A 19,290-nucleotide genomic window follows, 5' to 3' on the forward strand; every position below is an offset into this window, starting at 1 on the left:
TGAATGTCAAAGAAACAAGTTTAATCAAAATTCTCTCATGTCGTGTTTTTCCCTTTGGAGCTTGCATCCTTTGGTGCAGAGAGTACAAGCCAATATGCTTCAACTGATCCCCTCAGGCCACAACATGGGAACACCCCCTCCTTTCTCCAGGCAGTATAGAGAGCTTATTTAACCAGGCACAAACATTCTGCCAAGGGGACTGTACTACTAGGCAATGGGTATTGCCTTCCTAGTCATTAGAAGTGGGGTTGGTTAAGAGGAGATTGATCATTGTATTGCTCACTCCTAGACTGATTTTGCAGTATTGTTATAGGGAGGGAACTCAGTAGTATTGAAACTTACCCTTTAGTTCAGCACTGTGATAGACTGTATGTATAGCCATGTGTGTATATGTGTATATTCATGCTCACATACTTGTGCTCTGGTAGAGCATGTGAAAGGAAATTCATCTTTAAAAAATATAAATTGATGGGTATGGGTGGTTGCTCAGCATGTATGTCTGTCAATCAACTGAGTGCCTAGTGTCCATGGAGGCCAGAAGATGGTATCCCTGGAACTGGAGTGATAAGCAGGTTTGAGCCTATAGTGCTGGAAATTGAACCTGGATCGTCTAGAAGAGCAGCCAGTGCTCTTAACCGCTGAGCCATCTCTTCAGCTCCTAGAATTCATTATCCTTGAGGGGGATATACTTTAGTTGGGGGAAGTTATATTTATACATTATTAAAAATATATTTGGTCTAATCTTTTCTCATAAAGGATAGTACGATCTTTCCCCTGAGGAGCATTTAAGCCAGTTCTAAACTTCACTGAATAGAAGCTGGAAGCTCCCCTACCTTTGCTTACAAGAAAATACTCAGATTAATAAATGTGTGATTCATTATTTATATTTTTAAAAGGAAGGACAAAGAAGTCAGACCTCTCTACTCCCTCAAGTCAGAACTGACCAATCTAACAAGCATCCTTTAGGAGATAGTAGATCCCATCTTTCCTACCAGCAATAGTATTTTGATTTTTATTATGCACTTCCAAGTCCACAATGTCCTCTGTTCTCATTTGACTTTCATTCAGCTAATAGAGTTATGTGCCATAGGTCCTGGGAATACAGTGCTTCGTGAAACCCACAGTCTCTAGTAGGGCAGATGAGACCTGCACAAAAAATCCTTCTAGTCCCAGGATATTGCTAGTGCATATGTAAAGGAAGAACTGTAGAAGCCCAATAAAGGCAGAAGTCAGTTCTGCTGGGCTGAGCATAAGAGAGGGAGAAAGATCGTGCAGTGGTAATGTTTCAGTCTTGGAAGGTGTGCAGTCACCAGGGAGGGAAAGAAGGCATTTCAAATAAAGTGGAGGAGGAAGACCAGCACAGATTTCTTTGGGATGCCCTTTGGGAAAATGCTGTTTGAGAACAAGGTTCCTGTAGGAAGGAAATATAGAGAATGCTGGAGAAGTGAGCACAGCGGGGGTTGGTATACCAGGCTCTTGAGGTAAACATGAAGTTATGTAGAGGCAAAGAAGGTAATGGAGAGGCATGGAAAGATTTTTTTTTTTCAGGAGGGGAATAGGGAGGCCAGATCAATATTTTGATGACAATGAATTATGTATGGGGAGACTGAGAGCAGTAGAGATTTTGAGGAGGCTACAGTCTCAGCTCCTGTAAGGGAAGATGATGAACTCTTGTTTTTATCAAATGTATTGTGATGACATGTCCTTGGGACTTGCCTAGCTCACTTGACTGTAAGCCCACATCTTTTGGCCACTCAGTCATCTTTGCATTCTCAGAGTGTGGAAAAGAGTAGATTCTCACCACATCTACTCATTTGGTAGATGAGTGGTCATTGGACGTTGCCAGTGAAAACGGAAAGGAGTGTTCAATATAAGCAACAGTGGGGTTAGAGAGCAGACAGAATCATCTACAGTAGTGTTGGGAGGGTTGCTGTTTAATTTGTGTCAGCTTGACATAAGCTAGAATTATCTGGGAAGAGGAATTGCAATTGAGAAAATTCTTCCATCAGTTTGGCCTGTAGGCAAGCCTGTGGTGCATTGTTTTGACTGATGGCTGATGTGGGAGAGTCCAGTTCATTGTGGATGGTGCCATCCCCTGGTGCTATAAGAAATCAGGCTGAATAAAGCATGGGGAGCAAGTCAGTAAGCACCATGGTCTCTGCTTCAACGTCTACCTCTAGGTTCCTGCTTTGAATTCCTGACTTCCCTCAATGGTAGATATAAGCTTCAAGGTAAATGTAAAGCTTTTCCACCTCAAGTTTCTTTTATTTGGTGTTTCAGCTCAGCAACAGAAAAGCAAAGTAGGACAAGAAGACCAACTCAATTTACATAGATGGCCTGTGAAAATGCAGCTAACCTTCTTTGGAGCCTCTGAAACTTTCTCTGCCTCTGTATGCTCTAAATCTTTATTTTGCTTCTCTACCAGCACCACTGCAATTCTGTTTGCGTCATTCTTGAGTCATAGAAAGACTTGGGATATAGAGAGGTATTTGAACAAAGATGTTGAGTCTATCTTTAGATACCTGAAGGAACAGTCCATATTTTTATATTCCTGTTTACATGGATGGCTGTTTTATTTTTGTTTTTTTCTTATAGTCTCATGTAGCCAAGGCTGGACTAGAACCTTTTAGGTAACTGAGATATGGTTTAATGGGGTTAGGGACAGAATAACTGAGTTACATCCTCAGTTGTACTTTTACTAAATTGTAGTCATTTACTTGCCTGGAGGTAAGGGCTGCACCTTATAGCACTTTAGCTTCTTTTAGATCCCATGGCTGTAGAAGACACTAGAATCTTGCATACGTTTGGTTTATGAGCCTTAGCAGTGAATGGATGAGCCATCTCTCCAGCTCACTTTCAGATGTTTGAAGGGGTGACTATTGAGTGAAACTTTCTGCATGAAGATATGGCCTATGTGCCTTGCTCCATTCTAATCTTATCTGGGCGAAAGGGTGATTCCCTCCTTAGCCACCCGTGACAAGACTCAACGTTTAAACAATACTCTAGAAAGTATTGAGAAATATTGGGAAAGCTTTTCTCACTTGTCACTAAGTGGCTTTTTGTGTGGAAAGAAATGAGCTAACAGTCTAGAAATGGAGACGGCAGAGGACTCAAAGATCAATAACACAAGGAAATACAGAGGTCTTCCTCCCAAGTGTGAGTCCCTCCTCCAAAGGGCAAGAGGGACTGAGGAACTGTTAAGTCGGCCCAGTCTGACAGCAGACACAACCGATTCTCTTGCTTCGGCCTGGGGCTTTTTCTATTTAATGTAGCAGAAGATTTTTTTTTTTTTTTTTTTTGGCCAGGAAAATGCCAGAAAAATAAGCAAAAGCATCATGCTTACTATTTGAGTTCCTAGGGCAAAGAAGAGTTGCCTGTTATGTGAGGAGCAAGGTCTTTCCCTTGGATTGCCACTGTGATCAGGTCAATTACAATTAGGGGCCCATTAGCTTGTCAGGACAGAATGCATTTCTCCTTGTTCTAGTATTATTCTTATGTTGACAGTCACCTCCTTGTTAGCCATTTCTCTGTGGACAGCTTCTCATCCCTGCCCCACCTCCACCCCTTCCCCCCCCCACACATACTTCGGATGCTTGTGGGCAGTGAAGCTTCAAGTACTAATACTTGGGATGTGGAATTTTGATCTTGGTCCAAAATCAAACAATTATGAAAATCAACGATCTATTGAAACAGTATCCCATCACACAGTAAAAGCCCCTATACTCTTGCTGCACAAGAGACTGTTTTAGGTTCCGTTTGCATTACCCACTGTTCAGGGTCATCTGTGTCAGTTTTTCTCTCAATAGCTGCAGATAATCAAAAGCTGAACAGATTACTCTCATGGGTCTTTCTACACAGCAGGTCTCCATCTTGACAAACTTTGCTTCGCTCTCATCTCATCTCACAACTTGGAAAACAATCTGTCCCCTTTTACCAGAAAAAGAAGCCGCTCTCTCACTTTACAGAAATACTTGAGGTTTTAGGAGAGCTTTTCAGCTTCTATCCTGTTTAGCCTTCTTCTGACCCTGATTGAGATAGAGTTCCAATTCCATGTTCTCAAACTTCAGATGGGCAAGGACAGTTTTATAGGAATATCCAGGACTGGGTTGAAGGATGTAAGTGAAACAAGCCACATGCAGAAGGTAGGCTATTTATGCATATTATTCGGGTGAGAAAGTCATGCATTCTTACATGGCCAGGACCTAGGGGCTTGGTTTACTAGGAACTATTGTTTAGCCTGAGAGCAAATAGCTTCAAAAGGAAGAGGTATTTTCTCTCAACACATGTAATTTGTTCTTGACCAGTTCAGCATACTTCTTACTGGAGTTAGGAGGTAAGGGAGAGAATAGCCTTCCTTTTTAACTAATGATGTTCTCATATTTACTTCCTGTCCTAGCTCTCCACATTCTGCGTCATCACTCTTGTAGTCTCAAATATTCATTCTCTTATAGAACTCACTGTGGTAGTTGTAGTACAGAAAGAGTAAGTCTGACTCGAGATCTAGCCAACAAGCAATCTGAGGGGGCAAGTTACCTCCTTATTCTGGAACTCTCTCATTTATAAGATGACTTCTAACTTCTTTGTGACCATAAAATCCCAAGGGCAGTCCCTTGTGGCTGCTGTGTTTCTGATTCCTTAGATTCTAAATAGTGGCTATGCCACAATGATGGTAGGAGCTTCCAGTTTCCTGATTGCAGGTTGAGTCCTGGTGACAGTTTGGGGGGATACTGCTTTAAGATGCCAACAGCACAAAAGCTGCTACACAAATTGATCTTTCAGTAACACTCTCTTCTCTGCTGGGCAGCATAAATTTTTATCTCTATACTGTACCTTTTCCATCAGCAAGCAAACATATTTCACTAAAATGTTCTATAAATTCAAGGGTAGCCTGGTCTACACAGTGAGTTTCAGGCCAAACCAAAACCCAAATCAAACAAAAAATGAGCAACAACAAAAATCTCTCCCCTGATACCAGCTCGAATTTTTCTACCCCTTATAGCAAAGCTCCTCAAAATAATTCTTTATCTACTGTGTCCAATCTCTCTCCTCCTATTTTCTTTTTTTTATTACTATTGAGAGATAATTCACATACCATAAAATGTAGCGTTTTAAAGGGTACAAGCTACTAATGTTTCAGTACATTGGTTATATTATGTAACCATCACCACCACTTCCAGGGCATTTCTATCATTACCTAAACAAACTTTATTCATGATGCCTGCCCACACCTCCAGTTTTTTTCCTTTCATCAACTCTTGGTAACTACTAATCTAGTTTACATCTATTTGGATCTGCTATTTCTGGATATTTTCTGTAAATGTAACCATATGATCCTTTTCCTCTTGGGTTTAGCTTCTTTCACTCAATGTTTGTGAGGTTGATTCATGTTTTAGCATGTATCAAAACTTCGTTTCTACTTTTGAGTTAATATTATATCATGACATTGATAGATTGCATTATGCATGCCTCCTCATCACTTGGTGGACACCTCCTGGTGATTATGAACAGTGGTGCCATGAATATTTGTGCATCCATCCAGTCTTTCATTGACTCGTTCTATTCAGGTTTGAGTCCTCTACTGTGTCGTAGATTCTTCCTATTTTCAGGTAAATAATGATCTTCACAGACAATGATCAATTCTTAGGACCAATTTATTTATTAATATCTAATACACTGTCATTTTTTCTGGAGATGCTGGACATTATCCCCAAGGTCTTGTATATATGAGGCAGGTAACCTACCATTGAGCTCTAGACTCAGCCCCCTTTTTCTTTTTGAATCACCTGTTTTATATAGGGATGGATTATGAATACATCCCCCCAATTTTTAAGTTGAAATATTATAAGCTGGGTTTTATTTTAACTTTTATTTTATTTTATGTATATAGTTTTTTAAAATCCTGTATGTATGTCTGTTTACTTCTTGCATGCTTGATATGGAAGAGGGCATCAAATACCTAGGGGCTGGAGTTAACAGACGGTTGTGAGCTGCCATGCAGTGCTGGGAATTAAGCTCAGGTTCATTGAAAGAGCAGCCAGTGAATTTAACTATTGAGCCATCAGTCCAATGGCAAGAGATGGGGTCTTTAGGAGATGATTAGGTCATAAGGGTTCTGCTCCCATAATGGGATCTGTGAGTTGTAGGAAAATAGCCTACCTCTTTTTCTCCCTACTTCTGCCATATGAAGAAGCAGAGTAAGAAGTGCCATCCTGCAAGCAGAGAGTACCTCATACCACACACTGATTCTGCTGGTACTTTAATCTTGGACTTTCTAGCCCCTGGCAAGATGTCTTAGTGTGTAGTAGCATTTGCTACCCAGCCCTCGCGGCCTGAGTTTGAGCCCTAGAACCCATGTAAAGATGGAAAGAGAGCACCAACTCCCCAGAGTTGTCTTCTGACACACATGATATGTGTGCACAGCCCCCCCCCCCGAGTGAATTCCTATTGTTTATAAATAATCTGATCTAATGCAGTTTGTTTAAGACCATAAATGGGCTAGACTAAACCAGTTGGCTTTCAGGACACGCTGCTTCTCTAGCTCATTGGTCCTCTTTTCTCAGTCTTTTTTGACAAATTTTCTAATGCTAAAACGAGGTACCTCTGGATCATTATGTTGCTATCTTAGTCTATACTCACTTTTCTGGCATGCTCACCTGTTTCATGGATTTAAATACATTTTAACCTTTGGTGCATTTCAAATGCTGATTTCTAGCTTCTCTTCAAATCCAGACTAATCTATTTAACTTAAATATTTAACTAATTGTCACAAGTTGAATTTCTAGTCTCTTACCTTATAATATGTCTTGTATAATATTTCTTTCTAAGAATAGGAATTCTATATTCTGGTGTTTAGGCCAAAAACTTTGAAGTTGTCTTTGACTATTTTTTTCCTGCAAATCCTACATCTACTTTGACAGTAAGTATTGATCATTCTTATTTTCAAAATGTATTCATAATTTTTGATTCATCTTTTTATTAGTATAATCTCTATCATCTGTCTATCTATCTATCTATCTATCTATCTATCTATCTATCTATCCATTTTTGTGTGCCATGGAAGAATGTGGGAGGTCAAAAAACAATTTATGGGAGTCAGTTCATTCCTTCTACCATATGGGTTCTTGGAATCAAGCTCAAATTATCAGGTTTGGAAGCAAGCATTTCTACCTGCTGAGCCATCTTACTAGTCCTATTATTAATTATTATTAATTACAATTATTAATATATCTTATACCATATATATGTGTACATACATTCTTCATAAAACATCACTATTTAAAATGCTATACAACTTATTGTCCTCCAGTAAAATGTAAGGTTCATGAATAAATGGAACTTTATCTTTTAACTAATGGATGTATCTTTACACATAATAGGTATATCCAGCCTGTGGCCTACAGACTTCATACACTTCAGGATAATTATGAGTGAAGGTCAATACAAACTCATTAAATAACTTAAAAGATTATGAAAATTTTGTGCCTTTTTTATAAGTTGGCTTCATAGTTCTTGTGTGTGAACTTAGTAGATGACATCATTGTGCCTCAGTGTCAAAGGTTAGACATGCCTGAAACATTTTGTAGTACTTAGAAAATACTCAAAATATTAGTCAAAGGTATGAAAAGGAAACAGGTTACCTAGTTGATTTGAAAACTAGTTAACATAACCATTTGTTTTGGTAGGACTGAATTTAACAGTCAGGTTTCAAAACACTGGTTTTCTTTTTCTCCCCTAATTTTAACTGCTTTGTGATCTGGAGTAAGACTCATTTTCAATGACATTAAAAGTTTCTCATTAGAAAATAATTTTCCTAAAGGAAGAATGTGTTAAAGTATGGACAACTGAGTGAATCAGGACCAATCAATTATATTTGTGGCTTAGTTACTTATCTATATAGTGGGGATGCTAAGAGCCCATGTTGTAACAAAGAGAACCGAATAAAATAATGTACAATAATTACATAGCACAATATCTAGCAGCAATTAAATCCTTAGAGAACAGTAGCTATTGTTACTCTTATTAAGACATAAGAGACCTTCTTAAAAAAAAATACTAGGAAGCCCTGCAACAGAAACTACTGAATACATTTCTCCAAGTGAAACTGGAGTAGCTATTCAGGTCTTTTTATTGTGTAAATGGCATTTCTTTGGGAAATGCTCCAAAATTTGAAGGACAATTGCTTTGTTCTTTTCCTCAGAAAGCTTTTGTACCCTGGACACATTCTCTTCCTAGTCTCAGTAACCACACAAGAAGAGTCACACCTTAACCTCCTCACGCTTAGCATCTCTACTTCATGTTTAAAGCCTTCAGCATGACTGTAGTCCCAGGTTCTGAGTTCTGACCCTAGGGATTCTCTTCACTTGGTATACTGTTAGAAACTTGGCAGTTTCTTTGTGGGGGAAAGTGCTTCTTTGGGGTTGACCAGTCTGGCTTGCTGAGTGGATTGACTTGGGAACAAGGCAAGGACAATGGTCTGTATTTCCATGTTATGGGGCCACCTAGTAGCTTGCTGTCAGACAATACTTCATGTTAGCTCCCAGTCAAATGCAGTTATTACAGAACTAGCCTGTAGTTGCCACTACAAGCTAGGTTCCACTGGTGTAGGGACATTGAAGAAGCCCGAGCTTGCACAGGAACACTTGGCTCCTCATCTCACAGAGGTGATCAAGGGCTCAGAGCTGCTGGGCAGCATTCGCTCCACAGATTTTTACATTCTCCTTTCAGGGTCCACTTCTTCCATTCTTACTTCACCCTTATATCTCACAGCAATGAATACTGAATTGGGCTGGGCACAGACATATTTATTCATCCATGGAACCCCACAGGGATCGGTAAATACTTGTTAAATCACACTGCTTCTTTATTGCTTCAGCAGTATCCTTTCGTTTTGTTATTTAGATGCAATTTTACCTTGTCTTCCCAGGGATGCTGTAAATTTTTTGAGTGCATGGACTTCTACCTCATTCCTGTCCCCCTGCAGTGTCACACTAGACTTTAAGCATTATGCTCTACAAACTGCTTAGGCAAAATGGGGCCCACCCCAGGAGCCAAGTAAAAATTTCTCCTTGACTACTTACTTTTTATTTTTTTAACTGTGATTGTTAGGAGAAAATAGCATGCAACAAGCCATCAATTACTAAACCATGCTCTTACTGTAATTCTACTTCACATAAAAACCTAACAAAGGCTTAGTTAGAAATTAGAAACTTACTCATAAACAGTTGTCCATCCATTTTCATTACTTTTTGTTGCCAGGAGTCCTGTGTTTCCTGGATAGGTCATCAAGGCCAAATTGTAGCCTTGGGCTGACACTCTTTTCAGAACTCCATTGCTACTTATGGTAAGCCAGTAGACTTGTCCGCCAGGCACCACAAGCCACAGGGGCATCCCACCTGCATCCCGGCGTATATGCACTGAATTGCCATTGCTGCTAGTGATTGCACCCAAATCACCTTCAGCATTGTAGGTGAAGTTATAAACATAGTCCCTTGTTATCAAGTTCATGGTATGTAGGTGAGTTCCATTGACGGTGAACTGGTAGAGTTCTTGGTCAGCGGGAGAGGCAATCTCATATAGGTTCATGTCATTCAGGTGGGCTTGATTCTTGCTGATGGTACGAATTCGAACATTGCCAAGGTCTGCTACATAGAGGGTGCCGTCTGGTGACACTGCTAAGGAAGAGGGAGCTTTCATCTTTGCATCTTTGGCATAGCCACCGTCACCTACGGGGAAAGACCTTGATATTAATAATTGGCATCAAAGAACCTTGAGGGACATACTCTAGATATAAAGCAACACACATTAAAAAAATCATTAAAAAAACAGTCAGTAAAGCAGCATTCTTTGCAATCTCCCCCTCTGATTATTTTGAAACCTATTATTCAAAAGATCATAATTCCCGAGTCAATACCACTAGAGATAAACGGTAAGATGTAATTATCTCAGTTACACCAATTTTGTGAATTCCTAAATCCTGCTGTTCAGAATCTATTGTATTGCAAGATACAAGAACAGCAAATAGTGATAGCCACACAAACTTTGCCCGTGACTCCATGAGTCTTATTCCTGTTGCTGCTTGCATGATCTGTTTTAAGATCTCCCAGTCCAACTGTGCCTAGAGGTCATTTCCTTTGTTAATTTCCATTGCCCCAATGTCAAAATATACTGTTTAGAAGTGTAACAATGACTCCAGATATCAAAGTTGGTAGCTGAGATAAACATTAGATTTATCTTGAACGAAAGATATACATTACTAAAATATTGTCCAGAGAAATACTGAAAATAGTGGACGAAGTCATATGGACCAACTTGCTGGATCTGGATTCCCATGGCACAATGAAACACAAAACTTCTGAGGGTCATTCAGTCCTGGATGAGTAGCTTAAGAGGTCTGCATGCAGCATGGAGGGACTCCCATTTGGCAGATGAATAGAAGAACTGTTGACATTTAGAGGTCTGTTTGATATCCGAAATAACTATCCCATGTTTGGGGAAAAGGCTCTTCTTTTCCTCTGGTATTTTAGTGAAAAGTAAAGGGCACTGTTGTTTATGGAATTTCAGAGCTCTTAAGATCAAGGAATGTAAGAGACTGATGTTGTAAGTAAGAACTTACCATTGTGGAATTTAATTTTTCTTGTGCATTTTCAAAGAAGTCTAGTAGGGGTCCCTTCTAATGTCTAATAGAACATGGTTTTTTTTTATGTGGAAAGCAGTCACTTAGGGTAAGTAATTTTTTTATAGTAAAATCAGTAAATGCATTTTTGGTACCTATTTTCCTTTATCTAGTGCAAACATAATGGCATGACTTAAATTTGTATGATGTTAACTTTTTGAGAATCTGGAAAGTTATTACATCTGTTTATCCTAAGAACAGCAGAGTGACATGATGGCGAAACACACTTGTCTCTGTAACAAATAAGGCAGATGGATTGGGAACAGGTTTTATGGCTTTTCTGGGTCAGTAAGTCAGCTGTCAGAGTTGACTCTCAATACATTGCTTTCTCCACTAGCCCACACAATTGTTTATATGAATTCCTTTTGTTTTCCTTTAGGCTTTTCCAGTGCAGGTTTTGCTTTTGAAAAGAGAAAGGGGGGAGGGGGAGCTGCTGAATTGCTAAAAAGGTCATACCTGAAAAACAGTCACAGTTGGGATCAATTTTACAGTCGCAGTCAGTGGGAGCGCCCGCGATGATGGAGATCTCCCCATTGGTGGTCACTTGCTGAATGCGGTTCACTTTCCTCTCGTCTGTTTCAGCAATGAAGAGCAGCCCGCTGTGGGAGACGCTGATGGCCCTAGCTGACTCCAGAGTGGAGTGAATTGCTACTTTGCTGACCAAGAAATGATCGATGCCGGGCACCTGGCAGTGAATGGGACGCCCTGCAATGATCCGCACACGCCTGTTCTCAGAAATTTGCAGCACAATGTTGTTATCCAGGACATACAGTGAATTGTCCATGGGATTGACTGCAAGGTCTGTTGGCCACTCTAATCGCACCTACAAAAAGAACAGAGCACACATCATCATGTTACCACATTTTTCCAGAGATATTTTTACCTTAAAAGTAATAAATAACTTATTGTTTCTGTACTATTACTGGTTTCAGCAACATTGATGCTGTCTGGCAATGAGGGATGCCTAGGTAATCACACAGCCTGGTAAGCATATTTATCATCTCTGCAATTCCCAGAACAGTATAAATTGTTTTTCACAGTCTCAGAAGTATCTTCTAGAGTAGTGGTTTTCACAGTGTGGTCTCTGGACCAACTTCCATAAACATCACTTGGGAAATGATTAAAAATGTAAATTTGGAGGCTCCATCCTAGTATAGTAATCCTGGTATCCATTCTAGCATCGTAGGCCCTAAGAATGGGGATCCAGTCTTCTGTGTTTTTACAAATCTTCTAAATGATTCTGAAGGCTGTTGCTGTAGGGCTTCTGGATCACCGCAGACAGCCCCTCCCCCCACCTGACACAATCTGTTATTGTCTTGTATATGTTTAGAAAAGCTAAGTCCTAAAGATTTGGGGGCAATAGAGAGTGCTAGGAAAACCAAATTTTACTCAATCAATAGCCTTTTTGGACAGGGCCTGCCATTAACATGTGCCTAATATCCATCTTGTATATTATGCAGGTATGGTCCTCTAGCTATTGATTCTGTGTCCTAGGCTGACACATATTTCTCACTTAGCTGGATCTTGTTTACTCCTTTAGTGCTCTACCTTGGCAAAGAAACAGGTTGGTTTGTTATTTCCCTGGATGTTTTCTTTGTGAACGTTCTTTGGATTAAGCCTTGTGCTAGGCTTTAGGGATTAAAACAAATGTTTCCATGACATAAACCTATGCTTTCAAATAACTTTTTGGTCTGGCAGAGCCCTTGGAAACACTATGGGCAATTACTCTCTATGTTGTGAAAAGGAAGCAATAGAAATGGTATGAAAACCTTTCACAAAGACATGGAGTCAGGATACTAACAGAAGAGACAGTATGTAAGCCAAGGATGAAGTATCCAGTAGAAGAGGGTCCTGTGTCTGAGGACAATTTGGGTAGAGCAAATGGCATGATTCATCTTGGGTACAATAAATATTTCAGTAAAGTTAATATAGTTTCACTGTGTGGAAATAATTAGTGATGCCAACCAGGAGGTAGAGAGTGACTAGATGTTACAGAGTCAACCTTGTCCTTTTTGAATTTATATCCTGTAGTCCTAACCTTCAATGTGACTGTATTTGTAGATAAGGCATTTAAAGAGTACATTTTGATAGTTGAGATTGTAAGGCTGGATCCCTAATCTACATTGTGTGGTTATGATAATGGAGATGTCTATATGTGAACATAGCAAGAAGATGGCCATCTGAATGTCAAAAAGAGATTGCTAAGGCAAAACAGACACCTGTGCCTTGCGTTTCTGGTATCCAAAGATATGAGAAAATAAATTTTTGTTATTGAAGACAACTAATCTTTGACATTTTGTTATGACATCTCTGGCAAACAAATATACCAGTTGATGAAAGGAAGCACTCTGTTAAGTTTTGTCCTTGGGACTGGGAGTAGCCACTGATGGGCTCTAAGTAGGAGTGTGGCATAGGCATATTTGAGTTTAAGATGGATCTTACTGGCTGCTGTTGTGACAATGTAGGAGGCAGAGGTGGCTTGTGTGTGTGTGTGTGTGTGTGTGTGTGTGTGTGTGTGTGTAGTATGCCCTGTCCAAGTGCTTTGCGAGATGCTAGGAATACACAAACTAAACATGAGTCTACTGTAGTTACTTTCTGGATATGAGTTGGCTAGGTACCTGCCCTGACATTTCCTAGCAGTACCTACCTACCTCTAGGTACTTCTCAGAGCATTGTGCTTCATGTTGCACTCCCTACATTACTGGCCATTTCTCTCCTTTCAGGCTAGACAAAGGCAGAAAAAGTGTCCTATTCAGGACTAAAATAGTGACAGTAATGTATTATTATTATTATTACTATTTTAGCTTTGAGTGAAAGCCCGAGGAAGTCTTTGTTTTTCTCATGGAATCTGAACATTCAGGAAGCAGATGTGGGCTGTCATGGGTTTTTGAGGCCTTCTCCTTCTTCAGCTGGATGAAGCCTTATGGAGAGAGATGAACAAAGTGGCAAAAGGCCTCATGTGATATCTGAGATGAAAACTCTTGTTTTTACTTTTGCCCGATAAAGGGTGAGCAATTGGAGCTGTGAGGAGTAACAAAGGTTGCCTTTGGCTTCTCCTTATTACACCACATGGGGCCATTTACCCCAACATCTGAGCGTCTCTCATTGTGTCCCCATAATTCCGTGTGCCCTCTAACTCCACCTCTACAAATGCTGGCCTTCTATGGTCAGTACCATATGCCTCTGGGCAGCTAGGAATTTGAGTGCTAATGGGGTATAAAGCCCTGCTTGTAGTAGGCATGTTCTACAGAGCCTTTTCGGACAGAGGCCATTGGATAAACATTAAACAGCAGCATTAACAGTTCCCTGAACAGTTTGTGTCGATGTGTTCCTCAGCACGTCTGTCTGAGGCCTTTGCATTTCAGTGTGCTGCTGGAGAGAGACAGAGTGAGAGCCTGCTTGCCAGTGCTATTGCTGCTGCTGCTGCAGCAGAGGGTTGACTCTTCCTTTATCCTGTGCCCCCACCCTGGACCTCGATAGACACTATCAAACGTGCACAGAAGCCGTCTATGTGCTCCAGTCCCATGGAACACGGTCCCCCAGGAAATAAGTCAGGGCCAGCTGAGGAAGAGGAAATGAATTTATTTCAGTACAACACTCCTCTTTTGATGGAGTCTGAAGCCAGTGACCCAGAAAAACAAAGCTGGCTGAAATGGCATTCTAATTATCCCCACTCTGGGAGGCAAAGCCAGGCCAGAGGCCGAGGAATGGCACACACCTGGCAGAAGCTAGGGAAGGGACAAATTTTAGACTCTGCTCTCAGCTATCAAGTCTGCCTCTGAGATAAAGGCTGGTGGGGAGAAAACACACTGAGAAATCCTCCAACTCTCTCAAGCCGATTTAAGCCGATACTATTGGTGTCATGTTTATTAGATTTAATATCGCCTCAAAAATACACCAGCCATTGTGTCTGTTTGTTTTCTTTCTCATCAAATGAGCTACCCTCTGGCAGTTTCCTGTGACTAAAGTGGCCTTTGTGCTTTTGAGACACTTTCTATGCCAACTACACAGAATCCCTTTAATTCCCATTTGATTCAGCAGAGCAGCTTGTCTATGAGATCTGCTCAGATGAAAGCTGTGTGCCTAGTTAGTAGTCAAGGGGCCAGTGGTCTAGAGCACGGACCTTTTCACTCCCTTTAGGTTGTCAGTTCCTTTTATGTTGTTCTCATGTTAAATACATCCCTTTCCAGGTAATTCATCAAGTAGCTAGTGCTTTATACCCATACGATAAAAATACAGCATTTACTCTTAAGGCATTTCCACACCGCCCTAAACATATGAAGTGATGATTTTGAGCTGATTCTGGCTGATGGAACTAGCATCTATTAGTTGTGGAGAGATCCCAGAATGCTATGCTATTGAGATGGTTCTAAGGTTAACTTGCAGAAGCTGCTGCCATTTGTACAGCCATCTCTCTCTCTCTCTCTCTCTCTCTCTCTCTCTATCTATCTATCTATCTCTCTCTCTCTCCCCTCTCTCTTTCTTTCTCTTTCTCTCTCTCCCTCTCCTTCCTTCCTTCCTTCCTTCCTTCCTTCCTTCTCTCTCTCTTTCTCTTTCTCTCTCTCCCTCTCCTTCCTTCCTTCCTTCCTTCCTTCCTTCCTTCTTTTTCTCTCTCTCTCTTTCTTTCTTTCTTTTAAATGGGGGTAGCATGTGGTGGTAAAACAGAGCATTTTCTTTTGGAGTGGGAGAAGAAAGAGAGAGAAGAGCAGCAGTGAAGGATCTTGTAAACTCTGCTTACTGACCTAGCCTACAGGCAAACCTTTAGGTCTAATTTGTGGTGCTTGCCCCACCTTGGAAAAATATACTAATTTGTTCAAACTGTCAAGATGTGTTTAAGCTAAACTAGCATTAAAGGTCACTGGCATAGCCTCCAGCTGGTGGAATGTGCCCACCCCTCAACGACCTTCCCTGAGAAATAACCCTGAGCAGAAAGGAGCTCTTGGTTGGGATGTCAGCACTCGAGAGCACTGTCTTCCTCTGCTAATTGAAAACTTGCCTTGAAGGGAGTTGACTCTCAGGTCAACCAGTCCCATGGTTGGCTTAAAGTTCTAGCTAATTTTGACCTCAGTATCACTGTAGAAGACAGCAGGATCCTATAGGGGGAAAAACCTGTGTATAAAAGCAAATTCTAAATATGAGGCTTTTGATTATACAAAGTTCAAGATGCCCCCAGTTACAGAACTAGCTGCACAATGAAGAGCTACAGCATCAGTTATATACTTGGCTTCCCACTAACAGTTTGATTCAGGGTTCCTGCCCTTCATTCTGTGTAAAAGTAGGAAAACTAGGTTATCTTTTATGTAGTTCTGATTTTCTCATCTGTAGCAAGGATAGGTTAATGACTGTGTGTGGGTATGTACACAGACATGAAAATTTTATTTTCATGTAGATTAAATGATATATGGTGATACATGCCATTCATCCTAGTGTCTGGCACATGCTGGGTGGGGTGGGTGGTTTTAGTATCAGTTTCATGATCATGGGTGTTTCTAGCTAGAAGAACCTAGTCCAGTCAATGCAGTTGCCTTTCAACACTTCTCTAAACTTCAGTTTTCTGTATAAGATTTTTCATGAATTTTGTTTCACCCCTGTATCAATTATACTGGAGTTGAGTTTTCTTTAAATTGACCTATTTTTTTTTAAATATGAATGTGTTGTCCATTTTTTGAGATGATCTTGATCTTTAATATAGCATTTATGAAATTGGAGAAACACTAATCTGGGTCATTAATAGGACTACTATTTATTAAGTCCTTCATAGGTATCAAGTGTTTTCTATGGATTAGTATTTTACATACTTCAGAAAACAATTATCTGAGAACAATGACTTCTTTTTTATTAGATATTTTCTTTATTTACATCTCATACCCAAAAAACAACAACAAAAACAAACCCCTGCTCCCTTCCTCCCTCCCCCTGCTCTCCACCCTACCCTCTCCTCCTTACTGGCCCTGGCATTCCCCTATACTGGGGCACAGAACCTTCACAGGGCCAAGGGCCTCTCCTCCTGTTGATGACCGACTTGGCCATCCTCTACTATACACATGCTGCCAGAGCCATCAGTCCCACCATGTGAACTCTTTGGAGAACAATGACTTTTAATCCCAATTTTCCATATTTCTGCCCTTCCTTAGTTCTTAGTTAAGTGATGGAAGGCAGATATAAAAATATGTCATTTAGTGTAGCACAGGTAAATGTCATGGTACGTGCATGCTTAGAGTGATATGGCTACATAGAAGTGGGAGTTCAAGAAAGGATTCATGGAAGTGAAAATTAGACTTAACTTGAAAGGCAGAACAAGGAACCAAGGAAGAAGAATGATTTCAGCAAAGGAAAATGAATAAAATCAAAGAAGCATGAAATCATATGGAAATGTGTGGATCATGAGCTGGGTTTTCCTAGTTAGGATTATAGGGTAGCTATTGTTGGCAAATAGTGTTCTAAATGTTTGCTAAGATAAGGGGTAGGTCAAGGTTTCTTTTGAGAGACTTTTTTTTTTTAGTTGGGGTCAGCATCATACATTGGTAGTATGTTTAACATCATTGTTCCATAGATGTCAGTAGTGTTTTTACCTCCATTAATAACATTCACAATAAATGTGTGTTCCCTAAGGAACAGTAACATGGTGAAGAGACAATGGAGATCTTTAAAGGGGACAGCTGATGAGGTCAGATTAATATTTCAGAAACATTACTTAGGGTGAACTTGGGGGATATGTTGGAGGGAAAGTAGACTAGCTAAAGGATAATCATTCCATAGACCAGTCATTCATCATTGAATCCATCCATTAATGTGTTCTCCCATCCAGCCATCTGCACTTGGAGTCTGGAATACTGCTTTTCATTTAGATTCAGAAAAGTGTGTGAGGATTTGGGCAAAAGTTGTGTACTCTCTACATAGGAGAAATGCTCAGATGTACTACAGTAAAATGATTAGGAGCTTCATGGTTTAAACATTTTAAATGATAGGATTTGCTATCACGGTGGCTTCAGAGAATCAATTATCAATCATAGAGGCATTTCAGTCTCCTCATATAGAAATTATGTCAAATAATACCTTCTGAAAAATTGTAAGAACTCAATGAAAACAAACAATGTAAATCACCAGAGTGACCAGTAACTTAAAAAAAAAAAAGATGGGAAAAGAACACTGAATCTGAGGACAAGCTGTTCAGCAGTTACAGAAACACACCCCTGCCTCTGATCCCTCTTACCTTTACCCAACTATTGCAAGGCTCTCTTTTCTGGGCACCCTATGAATTCTTAAGTTTAATAACATGGTCATACTCTTTAAAGACATCCAGCAGTTCTATATCACCAGGCACTAGATTATTTGCTATATTCCTTAGGGATCTTTCTAACAAATAAAACCTCAAAGATTCTTTGGCTTATATGGGAACATATTATCTCACATACATTTGTCAGCCAATTCCCTAACTAATAGTTTAGTTTATTATTTGGGCTACCTTGTTATTTGTAACAGTACTATTGGCCCAGTATCAAGCACAGAACATGCTACATTAATTTCCTTTTTCTGTCAAAAATAAGTATTTGTTTTATTTTCCACACTAGGCCACATCTCAAGATCCCAGTTCTAATGAAGAGAAAGGACTCTTCCCTTCATGGAGATTATAGTTTTTTGCTGACTCTATTTTCTTTATTTTATTTTTTCTGTTAGTACAGGGGGTTGCTGGTAGCATAGAACAATCGATTATTTATTTTCCACTCTAGTCACTTTATGAAATTAACTATGGTGGAAATGTCTCAAAATAAACTATGCTTATTACAGTAGTCTACAATTACATCAATTGTTAATAAGTTCTTTCCCGAAAGTTCCACTGGGTTGGAGAAAACTAGTTGTTTTTCAGAAGGTCCTGCCATCCATGGCAGACATGGGATCTCTTTCCTATAGTCCACTCAGAGCTTTGTGGATCCTTTAACAAGTGACTCTGCATGACTTTGAACTCTAAGGCTTCTTCAGTAAGACTTTTCAGAAAGTGGGTGATTATCTCCTTTGAGGTGTGCCAGCCCTGGGGACAATGCTGTGATAGCACTGAACGCCCTGTACCAGGTGTTCTGCCAGTACCACATTAGACGTCCCCGTGCTTCTAAAAGCTGACAACCCCAGGTTGTTAGAATCACTTTTTTTGTTAGTTTTCAAATAACATTCTCCTTGACACTGGTACTGTCTAAGCTTCCTCAAATTTGTAAAAGAAGGAATTTTCTGGAGATCATGATGACACCTTTGAGAGTGATGGCCCCTATTGATCTTATTTCTAAAGAGAGGAAATCATTAGAAGGTGAAATATATCAAGATTTCATGGCCTTGTCAACAAGTAAATTATTTCCCATTATCTCAGAACCACACTCTGTAGCTCTTCATGATGTCTGGACACTTTGAAGAACCTTTTAACGTTTGCTCATAAGCATCTACATAGTCTGTCTCCATGGTATCTGATGAGAAACCATGAGAAAAATGTAAGTTCAAGTTGCCATATTCATTCAAAAATGAGTAGGCAGTGCCAATCTAATCATGACTTATACTTAGGCTGATATTTAGAATAAGTCTACTATAGAACACATTGACTAAACTCTATATGTCCAATGTTCCTAAATTGT

The 19,290-nt window shown here is 40.0% G+C and overlaps 1 protein-coding gene across 7 annotated transcripts in view; it reads right to left on the minus strand.

The window, feature by feature from the left end:
• Tenm1 (teneurin transmembrane protein 1) overlaps positions 1–19,290 on the minus strand; it is an 803,700-nt gene that overhangs the window by 29,622 nt on the left and 754,788 nt on the right. For all 7 annotated transcript variants that reach the window (XM_031355201.1, XM_031355294.1, XM_031355365.1 and 4 more), the window contains 2 exons: positions 11,129–11,495; positions 9,212–9,722 (listed from right to left, as the gene is read on the minus strand). In XM_031355201.1, coding sequence (XP_031211061.1) covers positions 9,212–9,722; positions 11,129–11,495 — 878 coding nt within the window. The remainder of the gene's footprint in view (positions 1–9,211; positions 9,723–11,128; positions 11,496–19,290) is intronic.

Source organism: Mastomys coucha, chromosome X (genome assembly GCF_008632895.1).
Source record: "Mastomys coucha isolate ucsf_1 chromosome X, UCSF_Mcou_1, whole genome shotgun sequence".
Lineage (NCBI taxonomy): Eukaryota > Metazoa > Chordata > Mammalia > Rodentia > Muridae > Mastomys > Mastomys coucha.